Source organism: Acanthochromis polyacanthus, chromosome 7 (genome assembly GCF_021347895.1).
Source record: "Acanthochromis polyacanthus isolate Apoly-LR-REF ecotype Palm Island chromosome 7, KAUST_Apoly_ChrSc, whole genome shotgun sequence".
In the NCBI taxonomy this organism is placed as follows: domain Eukaryota; kingdom Metazoa; phylum Chordata; class Actinopteri; family Pomacentridae; genus Acanthochromis; species Acanthochromis polyacanthus.
Genome location: NC_067119.1, coordinates 41,229,706 through 41,255,948, shown reverse-complemented (window position 1 = coordinate 41,255,948; position 26,243 = coordinate 41,229,706). Strand labels below are relative to the sequence as shown.

General features: G+C 43.1%; 1 protein-coding gene across 1 annotated transcript in view; it reads right to left on the bottom strand.

Moving 5' to 3' along the window:
* LOC110957541 (tenascin-like) overlaps nucleotides 1–25,357 on the bottom strand; it is a 61,275-nt gene extending 35,918 nt beyond the window's left edge. The window contains 6 exon segments of the mRNA XM_022203597.2: nucleotides 6,337–6,490; nucleotides 6,986–7,101; nucleotides 7,183–7,446; nucleotides 9,721–10,941; nucleotides 11,855–12,377; nucleotides 24,976–25,357. Of these exon segments, the coding sequence (XP_022059289.2) occupies nucleotides 6,337–6,490; nucleotides 6,986–7,101; nucleotides 7,183–7,446; nucleotides 9,721–10,941; nucleotides 11,855–12,341 (2,242 nt within the window). The 5' untranslated portion in view covers nucleotides 12,342–12,377; nucleotides 24,976–25,357.
* Between the last annotated feature and the right edge of the window lie 886 nt (nucleotides 25,358–26,243).

Sequence of the window (26,243 nt, the reverse complement as noted above, 5' to 3'; positions counted from 1 at the left end):
CAATGAGAAACAGTGGCAGCAGCTGCACAATTCCAAAAATCCTAGAAAGTCATTAAATTGCACTGTTTGTACATCCTCTTAGTTATTTCACTATTACAATGTAAATTTCTAATTTAGGGTGCACTGTTCTTTGGAATAATAATCCAAAGCAACCAACAGAAATACTACAGGAAAAAACCCACCAACTCACTGCACTCTTTCCTCTGGTTGAACTACACGTCACTTTAGAAATTTAACGAAAATATAGTATACTATGGGAAGCCCTAAAAGCATATGTTCGGGGTCAAATTATCTCCTACTCTGTTTAGTTGGTCAAAACACAGAAGAATCAAAGAAAAGATATAGAAGGACAGCTTATTCAAGTGGATAGACAATATGCAGAGTCTCCTACTCCTGACCTGCTTACTAAGAGGACAAGTCTACAAACTGAATTTAATCTCCTCTCCACATCTGAAACTACTACATTAATACAACGGTCCAAACATAACTACTATGACCATGGGGATAAGATAGGAAGACAATTAGCACTCCAGATAAAAGTAACTGAGGCATCTAGACACATTGAAATTCGCACCCGCTCTGGAAATTTGACAAAGGACCAATCAGAAATAAATCAAGAATTTGAGCAATTTTATTCTAATCTATATACAACAGAAATAACATCTGACTGTGCGACTATACAGGAGTTTTTTGATAACTTGGAGATTCCCTCTATTTGTGAGAAAGATAGATGTTTACTAGAGGGGCCTATAACTTTAGAAGAGGTTACCTTAGCAATACGAAACTTGCAGGGCTTGAAGGCACCAGGCCCGGATGGCTACACACTCGAATTCTATAAGGCGTTTGTTAATGAGGTCGCACCCCTCCTTCTGAAAGTTTTTAATGAATCATTTGAAAGAGGCTTTCTTCCCACAACATTCTATCAGGCAACAATATCACTTATACACAAAAGGGGAAAAGACCTATTAGAAGCGGCATCTTATAGACCTGTCAGTCTATTGAATATCGACACCAAAATTCTGGCTAAAATATTGGCAATTAGACTAGAAAATACACTCCCAACAATAATTCATGTGGACCAAACAGGTTTTATTAAAAATAGACAGTTGACTCACAACATACGTAGACTATTCAATATTATATACACATCCAACTCTGGCCCTTCCTCCGAAATTTTGTTATCACTAGATGCGGAGAAGGCCTTTGACAGGGTCGAGTGGGACTATCTCTTCTCGGCCCTGTCAAAATTCGGTTTTGGCTCAAATTATATTTCATGGGTCAAACTCCTTTATAAATCTCCAATGGCCTCAGTCCAGACAAATAAAATTAGATCTAAATACTTTAGTTTAACACGATCCACAAGACAGGGATGCCCGCTATCGCCACTGCTTTTTGCGTTGGCAATAGAACCTCTTGCGATTTCTCTGCGCTCAGCAAAGGGATATAAAGGGATATATAGAGGAGACGAGGAACATAGAGTCTCGTTATTCGCAGATGATTTATTAATATACATCTCTGACCCTGCTGAATCAGCCCACACAATAGTGTCAATTTTAAATAAATTTGGCCAGATATCAGGATACAAAATAAATATGAGCAAGAGCATTTTATTCCCAATAAATGCAAACAACGAACGTCTTTTTGAAAAATTACCCTTTAAGATTTCAACTCAGTTTAAGTATTTAGGTGTCAATGTTACCAAAACCTTTGCAGATCTCCACATGGAGAATTTTCAAAAGCTACTAGACAATACAACAGAAGACCTGCAGAGATGGTCTCATATTCCCATAACCCTAGCAGGCCGAATAAACATAATCAAAATGACCGTCCTCCCAAAGTTTCTTTTTCTCTTCCAGTGTATTCCCATCTATATTAAAAAAGGTTTCTTTCACACCATAGATAAAATTATCTCAGAATTTATATGGGACAAGAAGAAGCCTCGATTAAAAATGAATTTCTTACAGAGACCAAAATCAGTAGGGGGTATGGGGTTGCCAAATTTTAAATTATATTATTGGGCGTGTAATATTAACATGATGACCTACTGGTTACAAAATAGACCCCCGATATGGTTAAGTATAGAAAATGCCTGTTGTCACCCGTCTTCTCTTCCGGCCATGCTGCTGTCAGCTCTGCAAGTTGTGTATCCTAAATCATTATCTAACCCGGTTGTCTCCCACTCCCTTAAGATTTGGTCCCAGATTCGAAAATTTTGCGGTTGGCAGTCCTGCTCCCTTCAATGTCCTCTTACCAAAAACCATTCATTCGCGCCTTCATTTAACAACACAATGTTTAAAGAGTGGTATGACAAAGGTATCCACAATTTCTTAGACATGTTTATAGATCAGACGTTTCCATCATTTGAACAAAGGAAAAATATAATATTTCAAGATCACAGTTCCATAAATGCTTGCAGATAAGAAGTTTTGTTATCCAGAATAACCCAGCATATCCAAGCTCCCCCACCCAATCCCCAATGGAACTGATACTTACACAAGACCCCTTTAAAAAGGGAGGCATATCCAAGTTATATGAGAATCTGTCTAACTTGGCTGATGAAACTACATTAGACCATTTAAGGACAGCCTGGCAGGAGGACCTAGGCAGCGAGATCACAGAAGAACAATGGCAGACAGCCTTAGAACGAACTCATAGCTCTTCAATATGTGCAAGGCATGGCCTCATGCAATTTAAAATAATACATCGCTTACATTGGTCGAAACAAAAACTTCATAAAATCTTCCCCTCAGTGGATCCTTCATGTGACAGGTGTGGGCTTGGACCAGCATCACTAGGGCATATGTTCTGGAGCTGCCCCAAACTATCAAATTTTTGGGATTCTATTTTTAAATCACTATCCTGTATTTTAGGGAGACCTATGGATGCAGACCCGTTGGTGGCAGTTTTAGGAATCATTGATCCGAGTATGACAAAAAGTAACATTGAAGATCGCATCGTTCTGTTTGTCAGTATACTCACGCGAAGATTGATATTACTGAACTGGAAGAAAAAGGCAGCACCGACTTACTCAAATCTTATGACTGATGTCATGAGACATTTAGAGCTGGAGAAAATTAGATTTGCATTGAAGAATCAAGATAGAAAGTTCCACGAGGTTTGGCAGCCATTTATTGATTATTTTAACCACAAAACATAGCCTGATGGGAAAACTCTAGAAGCATTTTAACCCCAAATGGAAGGAAAGGATTTCTGATTTTTTTTTTCGTTTTGTTTGTTTGTTTGTATGTTTGTTTTGTGTGTAAAGTATCCATGTATATGTATGAGTGTGTGTATATATGTGTTTATATACGTGTACATGTGTATATATGTAATTTTTATTACAACATCTCTATTTCTGTGTCTCTATGATGCAACAGCTAATCGCATTACTGCCGAACGTGTACATATACGTGTAAAGGTGTGAGGCATTCGTTCCACTGTTATGTTTGTATTTTAAAACGTGAAAAAACAATAAAAGAGATTTCCAAAAAAAGAAATTTAACGAAAATAAAATTGTGCTTTGGACTTTATTAACTAGACAGAACCCTGACCAGACATTTACTAGCCCTGCTTTTACTGCTGGGTGTGTAAGAAAAGTGTATGGCAGGTCTCTAATGGTATTTCCATACAGATTATTCTCACACCATAAATAAGCAGCCATTTATTGGACTTAGTACTGAATATGGGGATGTTGCTGCGCCTGTTGGATTTGTTCTGTTGAAAGAGAAGTTTCACTGGGGTAACAGCAAGCACAGTTTGAGTTCAGGCTTAAGTTTCAGCCTGAGAAGCCAGACATGGAGTCTTACGTTTAAAGAAAATACACATTTAACAGCTTAAAGTAGGGTCAGAGCAGCATTTAAACTCACCCCGTGCCAACACACTGTAGAATAGTTTGGTGGCTGGTGGCTGGTCTGGCAGGTGAAGTCATGAGTTCAAATCTGTTTCATCTCTTTATATTGATCCCCAGCTCTCCCCAAGTCTTGGGGTTTTGTAGCCTGATAGAGCAATGGAGATTTCTCATAACTAGCCAATAGGACTGGAAACCCAAAGCTCTTTTTTACTGCTCCTGCTAAATCCCAACAATGCAGCGACATCTAATGAGCTAATCACTCCCTGCAGAGATGTCAGTCTCTCTTCAGTGGACAGCAAGATGGATAATCCAGATACAGGAACTGATGTATAGAAGTGACACCTGTTTTAGCATTTAATGCTAACAGCTCTCAGTGACAATTTATTCCACAATAACTTCTATTTCAGAAAGTCACACTCTCTCAATCTGCAGCACTGAGTCCATAGTTTGAAAAACAAGTTCAAACTCATTCTGCTGTGAATGTCTTTTAACACAGTGGTTATGATTAATAACAAATAGAAGTTGGGATTACAATTATATATCTTTTATTTTTAGCATAGAGTTCAAGTTATTGCTGTTCATTTCTGGAATCCACTAGGGCTGTACCCGAATATCCCGAATATTCGGATATTCGTTCGCTACGGCACTATCCGGATATTAATTTGGTATCCGAATATTCACCCCCCACCCCCGTCGGACGTTACCGGGCAGAAAGAATATGCCGCATGACTGTCTTCCCTCCGCCTTCGGCCCACATCAGCACTTATCGGCACTTATCGGCTCATCTCATCATGTGATCACATAAACATATACACATACGTCTATGTGATCACCCCTCCTCCCCCCAGATGAAAATATTCCGAGCTCGTCTCTTCCCTGCGCCTTCGGCCCACTTCGGCTCATCCCACCGTGTTCTTCGGCTCATTCGTGTCTGTAAACACCACCTGAATGGCCGGGTGGCTGCCGAATCTGACGTCGTGCTTCACTTCGTTGCATAAACACAAGACAAGATGCTGAAGACCTCTGCTGAAGACAAAACGAAGGCAACGAAGGTTGGTTTACACTGGGTTCAATCTGTCATCAGGAAATGTTGGCCAGAACTTTCCAAAAATGAAAAAGGATCCGAATTTTCGGGCCGTCTGTGTCACAAGCCGCCGCTGCCGCCACTACCGCACCTCCGCCGCCGCACTGCACTGCGCAAACCCCCCCCCATTCGTCTTTAATAAGGCCCGAATATTCGGAGGCAAGAAACCACTATTCGGGCCAGCCCTAGAATCCACCAGTAACAGGTAAAACCTTTGTTAGAACAGCATGTTTCTGAAAATCCTGCACAGTTTGAGGTTCAAGGTGGCTAAAATATGTACTGGTATGAAGAATGATAAGCTTGGGTAGACGAGCAGTTGAGGACTCATGATTTTTCATGACGTACATCGTTTCCCATTACCCATCTCTTTATGCCTGAAGATTTCTGCTCCAAGCTCTACAGTGATGTATCTCTCTATACCTAATCACTAACTTTCCATTTGTTGTCTCAATGCCATGTTGTCCAGTTAGTACAAGAGCATCCTCAATGGGAGATGTACGATAATGTAAAATAATGATCCAGCTTCAACTCACTGGCAGCTCGTTGAAGAAATCATTCAAAGTTCAGCTACGAAGTTTGCAAGTGAGTCTGAGAAAGTAAACCAGCCAACAACAGGGGAAGGTATTTGTGCAGTGAGAAAAAGGCAGCGATAAGAGAGCACCCATCTATTTTACAGGATCTGCTAGAAACAACAGAACTGAGGGGAAAAAAAGAGTAAAAACTGAAACGACATTTTCTAGGTGTCAAGTGTTATTGATGAGGGTGGAAATAGAGCTATTTTGTGTCATTACCAACAGTTTATTCAACTTCCCCACCTCAAAACTCAGAAGTTTAAGGGTTCAAGAAGGCAGTGCTGTAAACCTGTCATCTTGGTTATAGGGACTGATGTGCACTTACTCTACAAGGCTCTGGCCGACCATTTCATGGGGATTTTTGTCACATTCAGAAAATATCGCGAAAAAACACTGAAAGGTGTCAAGTAATTTTTTTTTCAAATTTAGACATTTTTGTTCAATAAATACCAAAGATATTCTAATAATATTTGCTTTCCTGTTCTGCTGCAATACAAAGTCATTTTGTTTCCTGCTGTATAACAGCATATATATATATATCTATCTATATATATATATATACATATATATCTGTTGCACAATGTACCATTAGAACACAGGAGTGATGGTTGCTGGAAATGTTCCTCTGTACCCCATGGAGATATTCCGTTTACAGCTACAATAGTCATTTTTTCAAAAATAAGGAGATTTCTAAGTGACCCCAAACTTTGAAAGATGTATTAACTGTGTTCCTAGAGCAGCAAACTGAGTAGATGTTCTTCATTCCCCTACCAGTGAGTCTAACACAAAAGACTGATAAGCCAATTAGCAGCGTGAACGTATACACTTACTTGTGACGACGTTCTTGGAGGCAGGCGGTCCACGCTTGTTGTTCTTCACCACCTCCAGTTTGACCTCATACTCCTGGCCTGGACCCAGACCAGATTGCTCAAAGGTGGTCTCTGGGCGGCCAAGGGAGTTAAGGATCTCACCGTCCTCCTCTTTCTGCCAGCACCGAAAAAACACCAGTCATCAGACACTACAAAGACTAGTCAGTGCATAATGTGCGGAGTAAGTTGAAAAAACAGCCAAATCATACATAAAGGCATTCTGGGTGGCGTTTGGACTTAAGCGTTGACAGGGAATTCGGTTTAATAGAGTGTGGCTTTTAGCAGATCCCAGTAGCAGTGTTTGGAAAGGTTTCTATGAGCACTCAGAAAGGAAAATAAAGCCTTAAACAAAGTAACATTCACTCCATGTTGTACGCTCGTTGGAGCTGTCAGGACTTGGTAACAGTTTTAACTGCTGTGTTTTTGCCTTCTGGCTCGGCTAAAGTATTTTCCAGTGGATACTCACCCTGATCCTCATGTATGCACATTAGGCTATTACTAAAATTGAAGTAGGGGGTCTGCAGTGGGTCATATAGAGTTTCCACCAGAGAATAATGTGGATAATAACTGAGGCTGTGGTAGGAGGAAAACAGAGGCTCCGTTAACTCACTGTGTTTCTGAAGATGAGGTTCCAACCATCGAAGGGGATGTCCAGCGGGTCCCACTGCACCTCCACTGACGTCTCCCGCACTGACTTGAACTTGAGTCCCTCAGGCTCAGGAAGATCTGACAAGGAGATCGGCAAAGTCTGAAAACAGTTCATTTTAATGTGTACTCTGCATTTTAAAACAGGGAGCTTCCACTTACGTGTTGCCACTCTAGCGCTGACAGGAACACTCTTCTTGTTGCTGAGCACAGCATAGACGCTGATCAGATACTCCACGCCGGGCTCCAGCTCCCGAACAGTGGCCATCTTCTGGTCACCGGGCACACGCATGTCCAGCTCCAGACCTCCAGGGGCCGTGGGCATATAGGTGATCAGGTACTCCGTCACACGCATTTCATTTTCCCAGGACAGGTCCACCGTCTCTGGGGTGACCTCCACCACTGTTAGGTCCTTGGGTGGAGACACTGTAGAGAGAAACTGAAAGTCACTAATCCATACCAACACCGCAAACATCTTGCACAAAGGTTTCAAATGTCAGTGTTTGTTGATGAAGCTAAACTAAGAGTAAGAGAGATAACATGAAATAGAATGTTTATGGGTCCAAAAGCATGATCTAAAACAGACCCAAGGAGAGTTTACCTCATCCCAATAAGCAAAGAGACCTGAGCTGAGGGAGACCGAAGATAATGACACACAATCATAACTTCAGTCGACCCTGACAGAGCCAGAACAGCAGGTTTTCCTCTAAAGTGGTCTCTTCAAAATGGAAAGGACCTCTAATCTAGAAGTTCTGGGTGGTTCCACAGTCTGGGCTCATACTCCACTGTAACATAAAGTTCTGTGTTTCTGTGGAGGTGAAGTGGAGAAAATTCAAAGCTGCATTCTTTTATACAAAATTATAAAATCCCGCATCAACACGTCCAACAATGTTCCAAGTGGGATCATCGGTAATACAAAAAATGGATGTTCCACCGACTAGCATAAGCTTAGTTTAACAAATGTAAGTTTTAGCACATGGGGTAGAGTGTTGTTTTCGTTCATTCTAATGCTTTTTTCAGTCTGAACCCTGGACTCTATTTTGCACAGTTTGTTCCCTATAATCTGTAGCGTAACCTGAGCTCTGTGGAAATTTCTGACTATTCCCCCGATGCAGATTCACCCTTGACTCCTCACCAAGGGCAATCAGTAATTTCCAAAACCACAATTTAACATTCTCCTTGTGATTTTTTTTTTTCAGAAAATAGCCAAGCCAACAGAAACTAACCCATCACTTCACAGCATTGATGGTCGTATCACGCATCAAATCTCATCTGTCACCATCTGACAATAACATTAAATAGGAACATTTTTCATTCATGCTGCAGGGAACAAAGACAATAATTTGTACCATCAAATAAAAATGTTCTTTGGATATATTTTGCCAATGTTATACCAACAAGTGGGCTTTATAAAGTGACCTAATGTGCTGGAAGACGCATTAATAGATCCTCATCAGTAGTCTTTTTTTAGTATTGCATTTTATGTTTGGAAAAAGAACACTCCAGTCACCTTAGTGTGGCTATGAAGTTGAAAAACTGAGTATAGGACAAAAAAATCAGTGTGTTTGTTGGGAATCAAACAGCCTGTTTCTTTTCTATTTCTATGTGTCACTAGCAGCTGGAACTGTTTGACTCTCCAGGTCACAGACATTTAGTATTTTGGAATACAAGCCTCCTTGTTCCCATCACCAGGTCAGAGTGAAACCTGAAAAACTAAAGGGTGAGTTGAGCTTTCTTTTGATTGAAATAAGCATTGTTTTGCTGCCAGTGGGGTTAAGTGATTTTTATCTGATCATATTTTCTAGATAACTGGAGATGTCTAATTACCAAACGGTTTAGAAAACAAATCTGGAGAACAAAATGAGCACTGACTTCTTTACAACAAACTTTACATACAGAATACCTGGAATTTGTGTACTTGTCTTTATGCAACCAAGTCTGCAGCTCATAATATTCCAATTAGGAGATGTATTCTAGCCACTGGGCCATCATTACCAGTTTACCTATCTCAACCATTACCACCACTGAAACTGAAACTCATGTGTCCCTGATCCTATCTCCCAAAGACTTTGGCAAAGATAGCAGGTATTGAAAAAAAAAAAAAAAACATGAACAAAGATCTAAACATTGAACCCAGATAATATAAACTACATTAGTCAAAATACTTGTGTGTATTTGTCACTTTTATCCAGTCAAACATAATCCAGGTAAAGCAGAAAGACGTGATGTTTACTTTCAAGTCTTTCTCTGGTTGTTGATTAAAGAAACTCATCTCTGAGGTACATATTTAATTCAAGTCTCATTCATGAAAATAATCCCATTCTGCCTTAAAATCACTGCTTAGATCTGCTTAGATGTAACTCTGCATCACTGATTTTTCTCGAATGTGTGCATCCATGTAGTCTTCTCTCTCCACTTAGTGCAGCTCGAGCACACCAGCTCTCTTATGACTCAGTGACTGTAAAACTGCTCTATACTTCAAATATAGGAATAATTCAGCCATGTGTGTTCAAAACCAGAAGCTGATTCAGAGAAAGGGGAATGACACAGAACCCTGCAAGTTGTTCCATGTGGTTTATGTGTAAATAGGCAGTATTTAGCTAACTCCTGTATCAACTTCACAACTGCAAGATGTAATCTTGTGCCTCCATTCTGTACTGCGCTGAGGGCTTCCCAGCATGCATTCACGGTCTATCTTACCGTCAGAGCAGTCCTCTCCGATGAAGCCTTCGTCACAGACACACACTCCGTTCTCACAGCGGCCCTGGTTCTGGCAGTCTCCTGGGCAGGTCAGCGTGGAGCAGTCCGGACCGGTGAAACCCTCATAACACACGCAGGTGCCATCCACACAGTAACCTCTGTCCAGACAGTTCTTTGGACACGTCTTCTCGCTGCAGTCTTCACCGGTGAAGCCCTTATGGCAGACACACTGTCCGTTGATGCAGTGGCCGCGGTCCAGGCAGTCATTGGGGCAGGTCAGCTCGCTGCAGTCCTTCCCTGTAAACCCAGCAAAACACACGCACTTCCCATCCACACACTCTCCACGTCCCATGCAGTCTTTGGGACACGTCTTGATGCTGCAGTCCTCCCCTGCGAAGCCTTTGTCACAGATACACTGCCCGTTAACGCAGCGGCCACGGTCTTGGCAGTTGTTGGGGCAGGAGAGCTCACTACAGTCTTCACCCTGGTAGCCTACGTCACACACACATTCTCCGGCAATGCACTGGCCTCTGTTGCTGCAGTTGTCAGGACACGAGAGGACGGAGCAATCTTCGCCTTCGAATCCTGGATCACAGATGCATTTGCCGTTAAAGCAGTGGCCTCTCTCATTGCAGTTTTTGGGGCAGGTGAGTTTTGAGCAGTCCTCTCCGCTGTAGCCGGTCTGACACACACACTGGCCATTCACACACATGCCACGGTTGTTGCAGTTGCCAGGACAACTGAGCTCGCCACAGTCCTCCCCAGTGAAGCCCTCGTCGCAGTAGCAGGTGCCGTTGATGCAGCGTCCTCGGTCATAGCAGTCATTGGGACAGATGAGTTCAGAGCAGTCGAAGCCCGTCCAGGGTTGGTCGCAGACACACTCGTCGTCCTCACAGCGGCCGCGGCCCAGGCAGTTGTTGAGGCAGTTGGTCTGGGTGCAGTCCTCACCTATGAAGCCCTCTTCACAGAGGCAGGACCCGTCAACACAATGACCGTAGTCTCCACAGTCCAGCAGGCACATCTCAATACCGCAGTCGTCCCCACCGAAGCCCTCAAAGCATTCACATTTGCCGTCCACACAGCGGCCCTGGTCCTGGCAGTCGTTGGGGCACTCAGGCTCGGTACAATTGGGGCCCCTCCATCCGGACTCACAAACGCAGCTGCAGGTCTCAGTGCTCCAGTTCCCACGTCCATTACAGTAGGGCTTTGTGGACACTTCACCTGGGGGTCGAAAAGAAGATAGTTTTTATGGCAACAGTCTCCTAAAACATTGGTAAGATGGGGATTTGAATGAGAGAAATTGCTGCAAACCATGTGAACTCCTATTGGTTTGTGGAGATTGAGCACTCTTCAGTCTATTCTAGCTGCACTTTGTGAATTTTCTTGACTTACAGGACTAATCCAGTGATCATAGCCTAATAAATACTACTAGGTTTTTTATGTGTACAAAGAAATTTTTGACCAGTGGCGCTTGAGTTCGGGATAAACCATGAAAATGTACTTGAAAGAGACATGATTTCACTGGACAGAATAAATGTGAACATCTGCTGCTGAAAATGATAATTCATTAGTGGTTTACCATTTACCAATGTACAAGTGTATGACATACAAGTCAGCACTGTGAAAAGACAATGAGATTGGTTGTATTAAATAGGTTAAATGCTTAATGATGAATTGGATGTAGTAAGTGTAGATACATCAAGAAAACATAAGTATTTTGTCAAAAACACAATGGAAGTATCCAATCATTACACAGACAGTAAATCATGATGATGACACACTTACTGTACTTACATGCTTACACTTTAAGATAAGGTTGTGTTGTTTTTATCAATGTAATGAACTTGGTGAGTAAATTTTAGATGATAAATTTATGAACTTGGAAAAGAGGGTGCAACTTTTATTTGATGACTTCAAATGTTTAAATCTTTTTTAAATATTAGCTAGGGCAGCTTTTGTCTTCTTGTTTAAAATCTGTATTCATGACCTTTCTTCTCTGAAACACCAATTTGCTGGAAGCACTTTAGAAATACTCTGCACTTCAGCTGACTTCATGCTCAGTAGACAATAAAAGACGTAGACAGTAAAAGGCGTAGACAGTAAAAGGCGTAGACAGTAAAAGGCGTGGACCTACCGGTAACTTGAGCTCCACAGCAGCTTGCTCCGCTGCTGCACTGCTCCCTCAGAGTAGACAGCTCCGACTCCAGCATCTCCAGCCTGTTCAGGATGTCTTTGATGTCTGGCAGCTGGCTGTCGCAGCCACACGCCTGCTTGGGGATGTTGATGCGGTGGGTGAAAACGATCTGATTGTCGCCATCCACCGTGTGCTCCATGTGCTCGGTGTTCTGCATGTCCACTGGGGCGGCCTTGTGTTTGAGCTCGGTGCCTCCAGGTGAGTTGAGGTCCACGGAGCAGAGGGACGTGGAGGGGACGTTGATGTTGTAGACGTGGTTGAACACTACGGGCTGGTCGGGGTGGGGCAGCGTGAGGTTCTCCTGGGTTTTCTTGGGCATCAGGGCTTCTCTCCGGTGGCGAATGACCTTCTTGACCAGGCCAGCTGAGGAGAGCTGGAGGAGTAGGGCAACGGTGAAGCAGCCCAAGAAGATGCCTTTCATCCCCATGATGATGTCCCGGCACTGCAGCGTCTGAGGAGGCAGCTGAGTGAGGAAGAGTCAGACGTCAAATAGGTGTTTGTGTCTTGAGTCCTAAAGCAAAGAGCAAACAGAGGGGAAAAATAGGGTCATTGATTCATTTTGACAGGATTTATTTTCTGAGCACATATCTTTGTCACACAGCAGAAAATAGCTCTACACTGAACTCTGTTGGATGTTCACTTTTCTTGTTTGCCCTTGCCACTGTGGATAGACTCAACAGCATTGTCCCGTCACACACATACATCCACACCAGGGACCACAGCTAGAGTGAAATATGATAGCATCCAACTAAAAAGCAATTAACCTTCTTCTGTTGCCCTAACAAAAGACCACCTCCACTCCTGTTGCTGCTTCTCAACCATTTCAGCGCCTCTGCTCTCAGTGGAGGAGACACACACTTAGCGGATGTCACTGAGGCGTTCTTCACAATTCCTGCGAGGACAAGAGCAGCAATTACTACAGGGGCGGCACATGACCTTGGGGATCTGTGCGAAATGTTCTTTTTCTGACCACGTCGAGACAGGTTAGCATGACACAAACAGCCTGGCAACACCTGTATGGTGGGGAGCCTCCTCTTTTCTCTGCAGCCCAGACCACAACGCAGGCTGACAGATTAATACCGGTGTGTGGTTAAACCATCTGTGGGCTTCCTGTAAAAGCACACAGGGTCTGCACTAACTTCCCATATGCACAAACAAGCAGGTCAGCAGATCCGGACTGCTCTCCTGACAGCCACTTGGTTTTCTTTTAAGTTTTGTAACAGGATTTCTACTGTCTGAGACGTGATTCTTTTAAAAGGTCTGCTGGAGAAATGTGCTGAGGTTGGAGCATCAAAGCCAACCATAAAACCTGATGTGTTTTCTTGCCATTTGATCTTACGTTAAATTAGATGTGCAGGTTGGCTAAAGGTATTCACTTGCTGTATGTATGTATGTCTGTGTTTCTTGAAGAGTTTTGTTTTCTTGGTTGCTGTTATTTCTGTTCAGAAATAGGATGAGAGGCATAAAGTAGAATTCTTTGCCTGTCGGTACTGCAACCAAAAGGCAGAAAAAAATGTGAAGACAGATTCTGTGTAGAGCTACAGATTTTTTTAAAGTGTCTGGCTCAGACTGAGTTTATATAATTGCACTTTTTACCCCACCTTGTCAGAATCGCTGCCACTGGTCATTTCCTGACTCTCATAAAAGTGATGTGTGACTTGGCTGCTGTAAAGGTTAACAGCAGCTGTTAGCAGCCAACATGAAAACGTCTGGATAAGCAGACATAAAAATGCATGATCGCAGGTGTATATATTCCAAGCCTGTGGTGGAATATGCATGAAGGGGTTTAAGTTTCTCTGCTACACCTGGCTTAGTGATGTGGGATTTGGTGGAAGCGTCTTTGCTGGCCATGCTGACAGTCGACAGGTAACATCCCATGAAGAGATGCTTGGTTTCTTCATCTCAGCCTGACGTGTGATTAGGAAAACTGACAGATGAGCTCAGCTTGGAGGGATCCCACGGCTTCACCCCTCTCTCACCCCCTCCCCTCCCCAGCCCGCTGATTAGACTGGCAGGGATGAGCGCCTCCATGATGGGTACACTGTAAAAGTGCTAATGTATCTTGCTGATGGGAGTGTTGAGGATCCGGGCCCTCAGGGGTCCAAAAGAACCCCCACATCCCCACACCCCCGCCACCAACACCCTCCCGTCTCACACTATGTCACATGCACGCCCGCACACACACACACACACACACACACACACACACACACACACACACACACACACACACACACACACACACACACACACACACACACACACACACACCAATACAGTCACACCGCTGCACCCAAGCATCACAAACTAGGGATTAAATCAACAAAATAGCCAGAAAATTGCTTTTAGTTGCTGCTAAGGTTTTAGTTCTGGGCGGATGGTTGGCTTTCTCACTTTGAAGGCTGGCTGCTCTCCACATGGACCTCTGAGCAAAACTAACCCTGAGAGACCAAAGCTGGCTTTGTGTGAGAATCTGTGGCTCTGGCAAAACTTGGCTTCATACAGAAATAGATATACAGAAGAAAGTTTCAGCGACTCCTAGAAATATTTTGATTCGATCTTTTCTCCTCTTAGCTGGCATCCACGGCTCTGTAATATGAAGCAGAGCAATCACAGTGAGAGAATGTGAGAGTGACCCTGAGAAACAGAGCTGATCCCTGTGTTTGGACTTCCTTCGTGGCACCCTGTGGCCCTGGCTCTATGCTAATGCAGCTGGTTGCTGGCACTATAGACATGGACTTGATACAATCTGACTGCTGCTGCTTTGTTATTCCCTCACTTGGTTTTGCTCTATAGTTAGCTTCTCAAACAGCAACAAAGCTTGTTGCCCGCCTTGTGGTTGAATGTGAGAAGAATTTTACCAGGGGAGACCTGCTGGCACACACATTTGGTGCAACTGATCTAAATTACTCTGTTGTGACTGAGTGTTAGGGAAACACTTGAAGTTTTATACCTCACACAGTGGAGAGCTGGAAATGCTTTGGTTGGGGTCTGTTTCAGAAGTGATCAGGTCTGTCGCTGAATTAATTTTATGGCATTGTTGTTTCAGGATTTAAGTGAATGGACGCACCGGTCAGACACCCATTCTCTGCCAACATCACTAAAAATCAATGATTTATGGTTTTCAACACATGGAAACCAAGAAGTCAACCAGTCAGTTGTGTCATCTGTTTCTGCTCCTCATCAACATGTAGACTTCTCTCTGATATTGGCATCTTCACAGTCAGATATGTCATTGAGACTAACATAACAAACCTCCTCTGTGGAGTTACACTATACTGTTCAAAAGTTTGGAGTAACATTAAATGAGTGATAAATCCAGTGTAGACATTGTTAATGTGGTAAATGACTATTCTATCTGTTAACAGCTGATTTTTAATGGAATATCTCCATAGGGGTACAGAGGAATATTTCCAGCAACCATCACTCCTGTGTTCTAATGCTACATTGTGTTAGCTAATGGTGCTGAAAGGCTCACTGATGATCAGAAAACCCTTGTGCAGTTATGTTAGCACATGGATAAAACATGGAATTGCCTGGGTCACCCTGAACTGTTGAACAGCAGTGTACATCCAGTAGCTACTATTTGTCCTGATTTTGATGCACTTGGAGTTTCCGTTGCAGCATTCAGATGGAAACAGAAAGGTTGAAAGGTGAGATCAAGGGGCAGCTTCTGTAAACATTCATGCCACCTTATGCCATCCCCAAGTTACTGCAGTGAAAGCAAAGACATGATATTGTTGAACAACGGAGACAAAGTGCCACAAAAACGAGTATTTGTGAAGTAGGAAAAAATCTCAGACTGTCGGTTTAGGAAATTTACAAGACATTTCCAGTACACTGAAGCAGGATTTATATCTTCTCCTTAGGAGCCCATCTCCAACACTATCCAGCTATCTCACATGTAGTTCAGACAGAGTGTAAATTCTACTTAATGTCTTTAAAAGACCTCAGGACAGCCTCAGGAGAAAAATAGATCGTTTTAGGAGTATTGCTAAAAGGGCAATAGTATCTTTCTCTGGTTAAGATGCTCTAATTAACCCATTTGATTGGATTGTTAGTCACTTCAAAAGAGACACAAGATTTAATTTCACAAGAGTGCCTCTTTACATCCCTGCAACTGCAATCAGATGAAGCATCCGTTACTCCAGGCATGTGCTCCAGCATGTGTCTAAATGCTTCTGTTCTCTCCCGCATCATCGTCTAGGTCTACAACCGGAATCCTTGTGTAAATTGAAAGAATGCATTTATTTCACACAAAGGAGGACCAAGAGGATCAAGATAAGACTGAAACCAGGACAGCCCAGTTAGCACAAATCCCCTATAATCAACTGGACACCCCCACCCCAACATGGCACGCAAAGGTCTGTCGTATTATAGCGGTCAGTCTTGTTTCTATTTGGACAGCGCTGCTTCAGTGAAAATTAATACCTCCTGGTTGGATGATGACTTTACCAGTGTGATCCTTTCTTCCCTCTGTGTACTCCCTCGTATCCTTGAGACACAAGTTTTAATTTCAGTTGGTTAAAAGACTGATGAGCAGACTTTCCTGTCTTCTTCCTGCAGACATCTTAAACAGAAGCCAGAACTTTCAGAGCCAGCCAGGGCCCCATGCTGACCAACTTAATCGCCACTGTAGTCCACCTTCGCTGAGACCTCTACCATATGGCAGGTCCAAGATGAATCAGAACGGAAAACTATTACTTGGCAAGCGTTCAGCGGCGTTATCTGTATGCTTCTTCTGAGAAGAAAATGCAATTTGTTTTGGCACAAAGGAAAGGCAAGCGTTATCAGTCTGTGCAATGTGCAGCAGGGTTTTTATAAAGCAGAACGACACAGAGGTGCAGTTGATGCTCTTCAGAGAAGCAGAAGAAAGATGCACTAACTATCAGTAGATAATGGCAGCAGCGTGAACAGACGACGCAGCATCCGTCTGATAACTCGACAACAAACAAACTGCATAATGAAGCAGCGTGCCCCACTTGGTGTGTAAAAGCTGTAAATATTCAATGACTACAACTACAACTCAAGTCCCAGGACTGTATGTTAAAGAGGTCTGATAGGATGCTCATGCTTTCTTTTCATTTCTGAAGTATTTATCAAGCTTGCCTAGTTTTGTAGGTCACCCATGACAAAAACTCAGCTTGCCTTCTTTGGTACAGAATCCAAATGTGGGTCGCTAGTATAAGGACTGAAAGAGGGGTTATTGTCTGGGGCTCTTTTCACCTTGAGATACTGTCACACTGTAACGGGGGGAAATGAGCGGGAAATAGGCCTCACCCATGAACACTGACTGCCATGTCAGGAATCAGGAAATAAACTTTTTTCTCTAATCCTGCCTATCTTTAAAGGGCACTCTCTCATCCCAAAGAGCCACAAATCCACCACCTGCTGATAAACACATTTATCACAATCAACTTGCCTTCAAGGTGGAAGAAATCTCCCGTATACTGCATGTCCTGCAGGTGAGTATTGATCTGAATCCTGTATCTCCACCAAGGTCACAGCCAGAGAGATTGTAAGTTGCTGAGGACAGCACTCTGGCTGAGTTATAATCATCAAACACAGAAATGAATTTCCAGGAAGAGGCATAGCTTGAGTCGACTGCTCGATGCGCGATCAATGACACGGTTGTTGCTGCTGCTCCAGAAAGGTTTGTTGAATTTTATCACCTAACGCTCTGAAAGACATGCGGCGTCTTTCTCTTTCTGCCTTTTTATGACCGACATGGCCAGTGCTGTTGTGCTGAACTACACAAAACCCCCAACGGCAGAATAAAGAAGAAAACTGCTCACTTAATGGCCAAAGCGATGCAACGCTAGAAGACGAGACCAAGGAGCAATCGGTTTCAGCTCATGTCATTATGTGTGTGCATGTGTTTGTGTCTAGGAGGTAGGGCCAGACTGAGTGGAGGGTTTGGTTCTGATGTGGTGTGTTCAGGACATGACATGAGGACACGGCTATGTGACTGAAGACAAGCATCCTCAGTGTCCTCCTTCCAACTTCTTATATTTCAGAGCAATGCTAGGTTCAGCAAGTCAGAACAAGCTTCACAAACCAACATTAATGGTTTTTACAAATCTGGACGTTTAGTTCTGGTGTTTCTGAAGGTGAGGTACCAACCTTTCAAACCATGTGACTTCTGAGCTGCACTGTTTCATATTTATATTATTCCTCCACCAAGGAGGTGGATGATCGTCTGTCAGTCTGTCTGTCAGTCTGTCTGTCGGTCTGCAACGTTACTCAAAAACAGACCAACGAATTTGAGCAAAAATTTTCAGGGAAGCTCAGAAATGACACAAGGACCAAGTGATCAGATTTTGGCAGTGATGCAGCTTATAGTCTGGATCCTTGGATTAGTTAAAGATTTCTGCATCATTGCCAGATTGCGGCACAGCGTCAGTGTAACCATGACAACCAGTGAACACTACATCAGCTGATTATGATCCTACTACAAATCCACCTCTGAGGACTTATCAGGACTTATACATCAGAAATGATCCAAGAAACAACTGATTAAACTGTGGGGGTGTTTCTGAGTCCCATCAATTCCCGCCACCTGCTACATATTTAGGTCATGTGATTCAGTATCCGTACATAATGTATAAATGCAGAACACATGCCTGTGCTCAGCACAAGGTCATTTTGTTCGTGGGTATATCTATATTAAATGGACACATTCTATGTTAAAGTCATTTCTGACACAAATTTGTTCGAGATTTCAGCCATCAGAAATGATAAAACGACTAAGCAGCCTTGCTTCAGGTGGTGGAGACAAAACAACACTTAAAACGGACTGAAAGTTGGATTTCTGGTTGAATGCAAGAGGCATTGTATCTATTATGTGTCTTTGCTTAAATCTGAACTGATCAGTCAACCCACTGATTAGTGAGAAGAATATCAATAGCTACAGCCATGGTCATAAGTTTGGACACAAGTACCATGACGCTTGTGAATCTTAGAAAACACCACAAAATTGTCACTTACAATATAAATACCAGTCATAGCCATCAACCAAAATGAAATATATTGAAATAAAAAATGAAAATATATTTCATTTTTTTCTAAGATTCACAAGCGTCATGGTACTTGTGTCCAAACTTATGGCCATGGCTGTACATTTCTTGTTCCTGCTGTGTAAACACAAACAGCTTTTCTCTGGTTTTCATGACATGTCAAAATGCTTGAATATGTAATAAACTTGTTATTTAATAATTGAAGATGTTAAACAGGTTGTCCGCCACCATTTTATGAGGTGCTGTGTTTGTTTTGATGTCTTGTTTTCTGAAAACAAGTTTCCAATGAAAATGAAATAATCTGGAACTGGAACAGTCTAGAGAGCCTTCTTCCCTCATTTTAAGAAAATTACTTGAAATATAGATTCTACAGTGAAATATAGTGAAATACTGAAAACGACTATTCATGCTTTACCCCCTTGAGATGCTCCTGTAAAATGAGATGATATTGACTGAGGTGCTGGTGCTGGTTTAAGTCAGCCGTGCTGCAAAGTCAACACATTCAACCCTTACCCAGAGCTTTCCCTTTGAAGAAAAAAATCTTCTCTGCTTCTCACACCAACTGTCTGACTGAAGGCACTGAAGTAAAATCAATGAAGCATATCAATATTTTCATTACAACTCTCTCTCTCTGCTATCATTATTTCCCATATGGTAAAGGCAATAATAATCTGACTTGCTAAACAGGAATGAAATGGGGAATACAGCATTTTTTGATGGATGAAAAGAAGACTGGTTTCATCACACTGAGGCTGCGCTCATTGGCTCTCCGCTGTGACCCCATTGGATCTGATGACACAGATAGCGGGGGAATGGTGGGGGTTAGTGTGTTCATGGCTGATAAGGTGGACGAGGGAGGCTGGATCTGAGATACCGGCAGAAACACTTATCTGGATACTCGGGGAGAGTGCTCTGCCAACGCTGAGCCCTATCGCACTCACAAGAAGCGCAGAGTGATTTGGAGCTGGAGTTGACATGTCTGACTGATGCCATCCAAAGAGCTCCATTTCTTCAACCAAAACCAATTTTCGACTTTGACACAAAGATATGGAGGAAACAAATGTTGACGAGCCACAGTGCTCACTGGGTCAGTCGTACAGCAGACAGTCAAACCTCAATGTAATTTTTACTCCATTGTGATGTGACTCATGGCTCGCCGTGAGGCCCATCAATATTCTTTATGACTCTTTCGCTGCGGGTCCAGATGGAGCGGTGGGATGCTAGTCATTGTTCATGAGCTCTTTAACATGTTGGGTGCTGGTGACCTACTGCTTATTAGCCCAACCCCTGCTTGGTGTGGAGGCTTGGCGCTCTCATGTGCAGCCTTGAGACCACATCTACCTGCTGTTTTCTCCAGACACTTGTAAATGCATCGCACTTAGTTCTAGTTACTTCCTCCCCTCAGCTGTCACGCTGCACTGCAATTACTATAAAATCTGTCTTGTACCTGGCAGCCGTCTGCGTCGTAATGCTACACAGAGGTATTGATGTCAACTTCTAGGACTCGTCTAAACTTACAATGTAAATAACACCTTCCTGCTCAGGTAATCAGCTGAAAGGTGAGAGCGCAATCTCCAGAGGAGATTTGGATGGCTAATTTTGGAAGAATGACACTTCCTGTGAGCTTTTGAACACGTTGCTGTGGGGTCAGCGAGTTGTTTCAATTGTTCTTTAGCATATTTACCCTATCATGTGCATCTTTGCCTTTCTATAATGCATTTAAACGAAAACATTCATAGAACTGCTTCTTTTACAGTTGTATCTGATGGTTATATTACTGTTTAAAATGTGTCATCATTACTTTAGCGAGTGTTGCACTACATACTAAGGGCTAGCAGTAAAGATGTTTAACAGGATCAGTCTTGTTGTGACATCTCAAGTAGATTTGTGAGAAAAACATGTGTAGGGTTTTCATGTAATCTAATCAAACTTCTTATTATAAAAGGGGGGATAAATATTTTTCTAGAGAGCCAGATCTAGCCTACAGGTCTCTATTTGCTTACCAGTGTTCGTCTTACCAGTGACACTAATGGTAGATGTGAGAGAGGAATGTGGAAATTCATCAAGAATGAATCAGTTGACCTGCTGACTCAAAATCACTACCGATAAAATTTGCTTGGTGACCCAAATCTTTCCATGCATCAAAAGAAGCCAGTTTTAGTTTAGGAAACAGGAATTGCCCCTTTCTATGTCAAATATCTTAGCTATTGGAGTTGTAAAGTGACTAGAAGGTTAAAATTAGACATTACTGAGCAAACATGCAGTGGAATTTTCATGGGCTTTCAAATTCTGCATGTTTGAGCACTTTACACTGGAGGTTTATTGAATGCTGCCATTCAAACAGAACGGAAAGGATTTTTTTTTCTCTCAACTAGAAATGCAAGCAAGCATGTTGGCTGTGATACCCGGACATCTGTTTGTCCTTGTCTGTGATGAAAGCCTGAAGCGTGTTGCGTGTCCAAATTGGGAGTGCCTTCCATTCAGACACTTGTATGAGCCTAATGACCTCAGTCCCCGGGGTCGGCTCTTCATTGGCTTCCCCGTTTTTTACCATTTTCCCCAATTTAAATTGTCTGTCCTTCTGAAAAGGGCCCCCATCTTGTTCCAAGAACATTATGGCTCATGCATTCCAATGTGCGAGGTCACTGGTGGAGGCAAAGTGTCAGAGCGAAGTGTCTACCACATGTGTTCATCTATTGGCTGCCTCCAATGGAGGGCCAGGCAATACAAAGGCATCCCGGATCCCACAGCTCTAAGACTTCCACTCCTTTCCCGGTGCCCATTAGCATCGGAGGAACATTAAAAACCATCTGGGATGGTTAAAACAGTGGATTTCTTTGGGGGGGTTGGTGGTCTTTGTTCACTTGGTTATGACTAATCTGACTGGGCTCGAGTGGGAGACAGGAAAAGACTGTGATGACTTTTGTGGAGAACTGCTGTTAATTGCAAGCCATAGAAATATGTATTTGAATTCAAAATTAGTCCCAAAAAAATAAGGCACAGTAGTCTAGAATCAAATCATTCAGTCCAGTGTCTTGGAATAGATGTTTTGTTTGTTGACTGGATTGTTTAAAGATGACTTAAAATCAGAAGCTCAGTAGAAACGGCGTCTCCTTTACTTACACAAGTGATATTCCAAAATTTGACTGATGCCCTTTTATAATGAGCAAATAATCCTAAGTGAGTGGTTAACACATTTAATGACACTCTGTGACAAAGGTGATGCTTGCTGAGTCTGTTTCATTTCATTTTTCTTAATACATACATTGAATTATGCACTGTGGTGCTTGGGTGACATGCTAACATTAGTGTAACACAGCTGCTCTCTTATGTCACAAACAGTCAGAAAAAGCATGTCACTGCTGTCTTATTCTGTGTATGGTTGTGTGTGTGAATAAAAGTTAATTTTATTTTACCTTGATTTCGGCGCTCAACAAAAAGTTAGGAGGTCACCAAGTCATCCTCTGGGAACCTCGAATCTCAATGCAACAGTATATCAAAGAAGGATCTGTACTCGGTTTCCCAGGTTTTCTACAACGCTTATGAAGAGCCATCTGGACCGCAGGTGGTCATGTTCACTGGACTGCACAGGCCAGGTGAAATTGTCCAAAGATGTGCCCAGAAATTAGGAAAGATGTGGCAAAACTTCACTGAACACCACAGTTTCGAGAACCACACAACATCTCACCAGGAATGGGCGACAATGTTGAAGAAAGACAAAGAGAAGAGAAGGAGAAGAGGCAGCAAACAGAGTCTGGACCAGCCTGAATAAAACATAATCTTCATTTAGTAGAACCAAAACATGTCTCCTGAGTCCTGCCCAGTGTGGCTCATCATGAATGCCACAATTATTGTTTGCTCTCAGTCACCACTGGAGGAGCTAAGTGGGGTTAAAGACAGTCACCCTCTCATGGAGCTTTGTAGGGCATGGAGCGTTGGGAGCTAACAGCTGTCCAAACAAAGGCCTGTTTCCCACTCATCGTTATGCTGAGTGTCACTGTCAGTGGCTGCTCACATGCGCAGCCAAAGCAGCATAAAACATTAATGCACCAAGCTCGCTCTGCTACCTACGATCAGATAGCATTCCTGTTAGCTAAACCTACTCAGTACCTGAGCAGAGGAACCATGTTTGACATGTTCATGGAGATAAGTCTAAAGGAGACAAACACGTTCTGAAGATATCTGAGATGGATTTAGAAGCCTGCAGTCAACCTGAAGTTACAGCTGCTGAAACACAGCCAGGCTCCTCTGCTGTGCCTGCATCTCCTCATCATACACAATTACCATCCAGCAGACGCTGCCCTGGTATCCTGTGGGTCTCCTCCATCAGCCCACCTCACTTCTCCACACACACTCACCGCTGCCTTTCCTCTGTGACTCACCCATTCAGCCCCACTCTGAGATGTACAGAAGCTTTCCGATATCAGCCGCCATGAGGATATGATTTCCTCAAACAGCTTCAGGGGTATACAGTGTAAATCTGTGAAACCTGCAATAAATCCAGCCTTCTCCCTGCCTTAGACAACAGTGCCTCAAAGAAATTCATCCGCTTTCTGTGGAGAATCCCACTGTGCTCTATAAACAGCTTGGGATTTTATGAACTTTAAACTGCCACATAGCCTTTGTGAATTTTCATAATACAACCAGCACATTTATCCTCTTCATAATGAGTCGTTAAACACACCTCTGCTAGTTCTACAGGTACTGGTGTGTAACTGACACAGTGAATGACTCAATAATGTCAGCTACTCTTCTCTACTTGTGTTCACAATGATCCCACAGTTATGACCACAGAAGCAAAAAGTTGCATAAGGTTAGTTTTAAGTCAGATATTTTCTTAAGCACAAAAAAGCAATCAGCCCCAAAGAAGCTAGATACATGCTGTCTACATCCATCCCAATGTATACCAGCTCATTTACTGATCTATTAAAGACTCTCTCCTTCAGATTGTCTGTTCCTCTTTCTGCAGTCTCCCCATGGGATGCAAATAACAAACAAATGAAGCTGACCCGGGGAAAGGAGACTGTGGAGCACATGGAGACGAACAGTAAGCGACTGTGTGTGTGTCAGTGATGCTGCCACTTTACAGCCGGCAGAGTGTATGCTGGAGATCTGGGAGAGGAACCAAGCAGCAGCAGCATCTAATGCAGAGCAGCTGTCTGTCTCCTGGGTTACACAAGCCTACTGTCTGCTGGCAACCATGAAGTGTACGGCTGGACCTACTCCGGCGAGCAGCGCATACACTTGCATGTACACACACACACACACACACACACACACGCACACACACACACACACACACACACACACACACACACACACACACACACACACACACACACACACACAGTCCATCTCTGCTCTGCTGTGCCATCAAACCACAACTCAGCATCAGCCCTAATGCAAGCAGAATAATTCAGCAGATCGTCACAGCCCTCCATCTCTGAAGACGCCACTCCTTTTACCTGCTCTCTGCTAATAAATAGCAAATAGCCAGCAAGAAAGGAAAACTTTTCACTGTAAAACATAATTAGCGCCCCGGTGCACGCAGTAAAGAGCAAAATTAAACCAGTCTCTCATGACTGGGCTCATAAACCACGAGGATGAATTACAGCAGCTACTTTGATGAATCTCGTTATCGCTCACATCACCCACATTCTTCACTGGAGGTGGAAATATAGCATCTACTTTGTTCACTCACACTGCCATAAAAATCACTGCTTCAGTCATTTACCAAGCAAAAGGCTGACATTTTGCAGAAGATTTCAACATTTTTACATTTACATGATCACAATAGATAACCAACAAGAAGAATGGAAATAACCACCACAGTGCATTAATCCAAATGACTTTAACTGGAAATAATTCCTGAAGCAAGTTTTAATATCAGCTCATATAGAAGTGAAGATGAGCCGAGAGGATGTGACTGAACTTATGAAGTTGTCAAGCTTTGCAATTCAATTTTCTGAATTGTCTTAATTAGGTGAATCAGTCGGCTCATTCATTCAAAGCGGCGGCTCCATGCAGGTGAAGAAGGTGACTTACCTCGCACACAGCGCTCACAGCCTCTCCACTGATGAGAAAACCTAAGCAGAAGCCGTGTTGAGAGTCTTATCAGCCAGCCCTGACAAATGTTCTCACCGGTCTGTATCTCTCAGAGTGCTGACAGCTCTGTCATCTTCCCTCTTCTCTCTGTTCTCTTTGAGTGTTTACTCGAGTCTACCTAGAGAGCCGGCTGATGTGCAGCCAGTGAGGAGAGAGAGAGAGAGGGAGAGGGAGGGAGAGAGTGAGTGAAAGAGAGAATTCTCTTTCTCTTAAACAGTAGACCCTCTGCGGTCAGACTCCACTCCCACCTACTGCTCTCTTAAATGCACCCACCACCACCACTACCACCCCACCCATTCACCCTCTCCACAGCATTGTGACTGAAAGCGAAGGAGCTGAAACGGGACGCCTCAAGGCTGGAAGGAGCGAGACAGAGAGGGAGAAAGTAGGAGAGGAAAATGAGGGGAGGGGGTGGGGAAGTGGATGGAGGGGGTGGGACGGGGTAGTGGTGGTGGTCGGACCATTAGTGGCAAATTGCAGTGGGCAAGCCAATGGAAAGCAAGATATTAGTGAATGCAGGGCCTGCATTAACATAGCATTTAAGAACATGAAAGCAGGGAGTGAACAAGGGCCGCCAAAGACTCCCTTTGTGAGACTGATGAGGATGCCGACCCCAGCAAACACTCAGTATACACTGAAATGTTGCACTGAGCCACTGGTGAAAATGTCCAATCAAAAAGAAACTTTTGAAACTGGGGATTTGTTCATGGCTGCACTTTTCTGGCTTCTTCTTCTTTTCCTTTCGGCTTTTCCCTTCAGGGGTCGCCACAGCGAATCAATTGCTTCCATCTAACCCTGTCTTCTGCATCCTCTCTCACACCAACTACCTTCATGTCCTCTTTAACCACATCCATAAATCTTCACTGCACTTTTCTGGCTATTTCATAAAAATAAAAATAAATAAATAAAAACTGATTACACCAGAGCAGCATCAGCCTAGTTACTCCACCGAGGAACGCAGTGGACTTATATGATGATCAGCATATGTCTGTCTGTCTGTCTGTCTGTCTGTCTGTCTGTTATCATCATTACTCAAAAACGGATTTGGATGAAATTTCCAGGTAAGGTCAGAAATGACACAAGGACCAAGTGATCAGATTTTGGCAGTGACGCAGCTTATAGTCTGGATTGGTTAAAGATTTCTGTATCATTGCCAGATAGCGGCATGGCGTCACTGTAACCATGACAACCAGTGAACACTACATCAG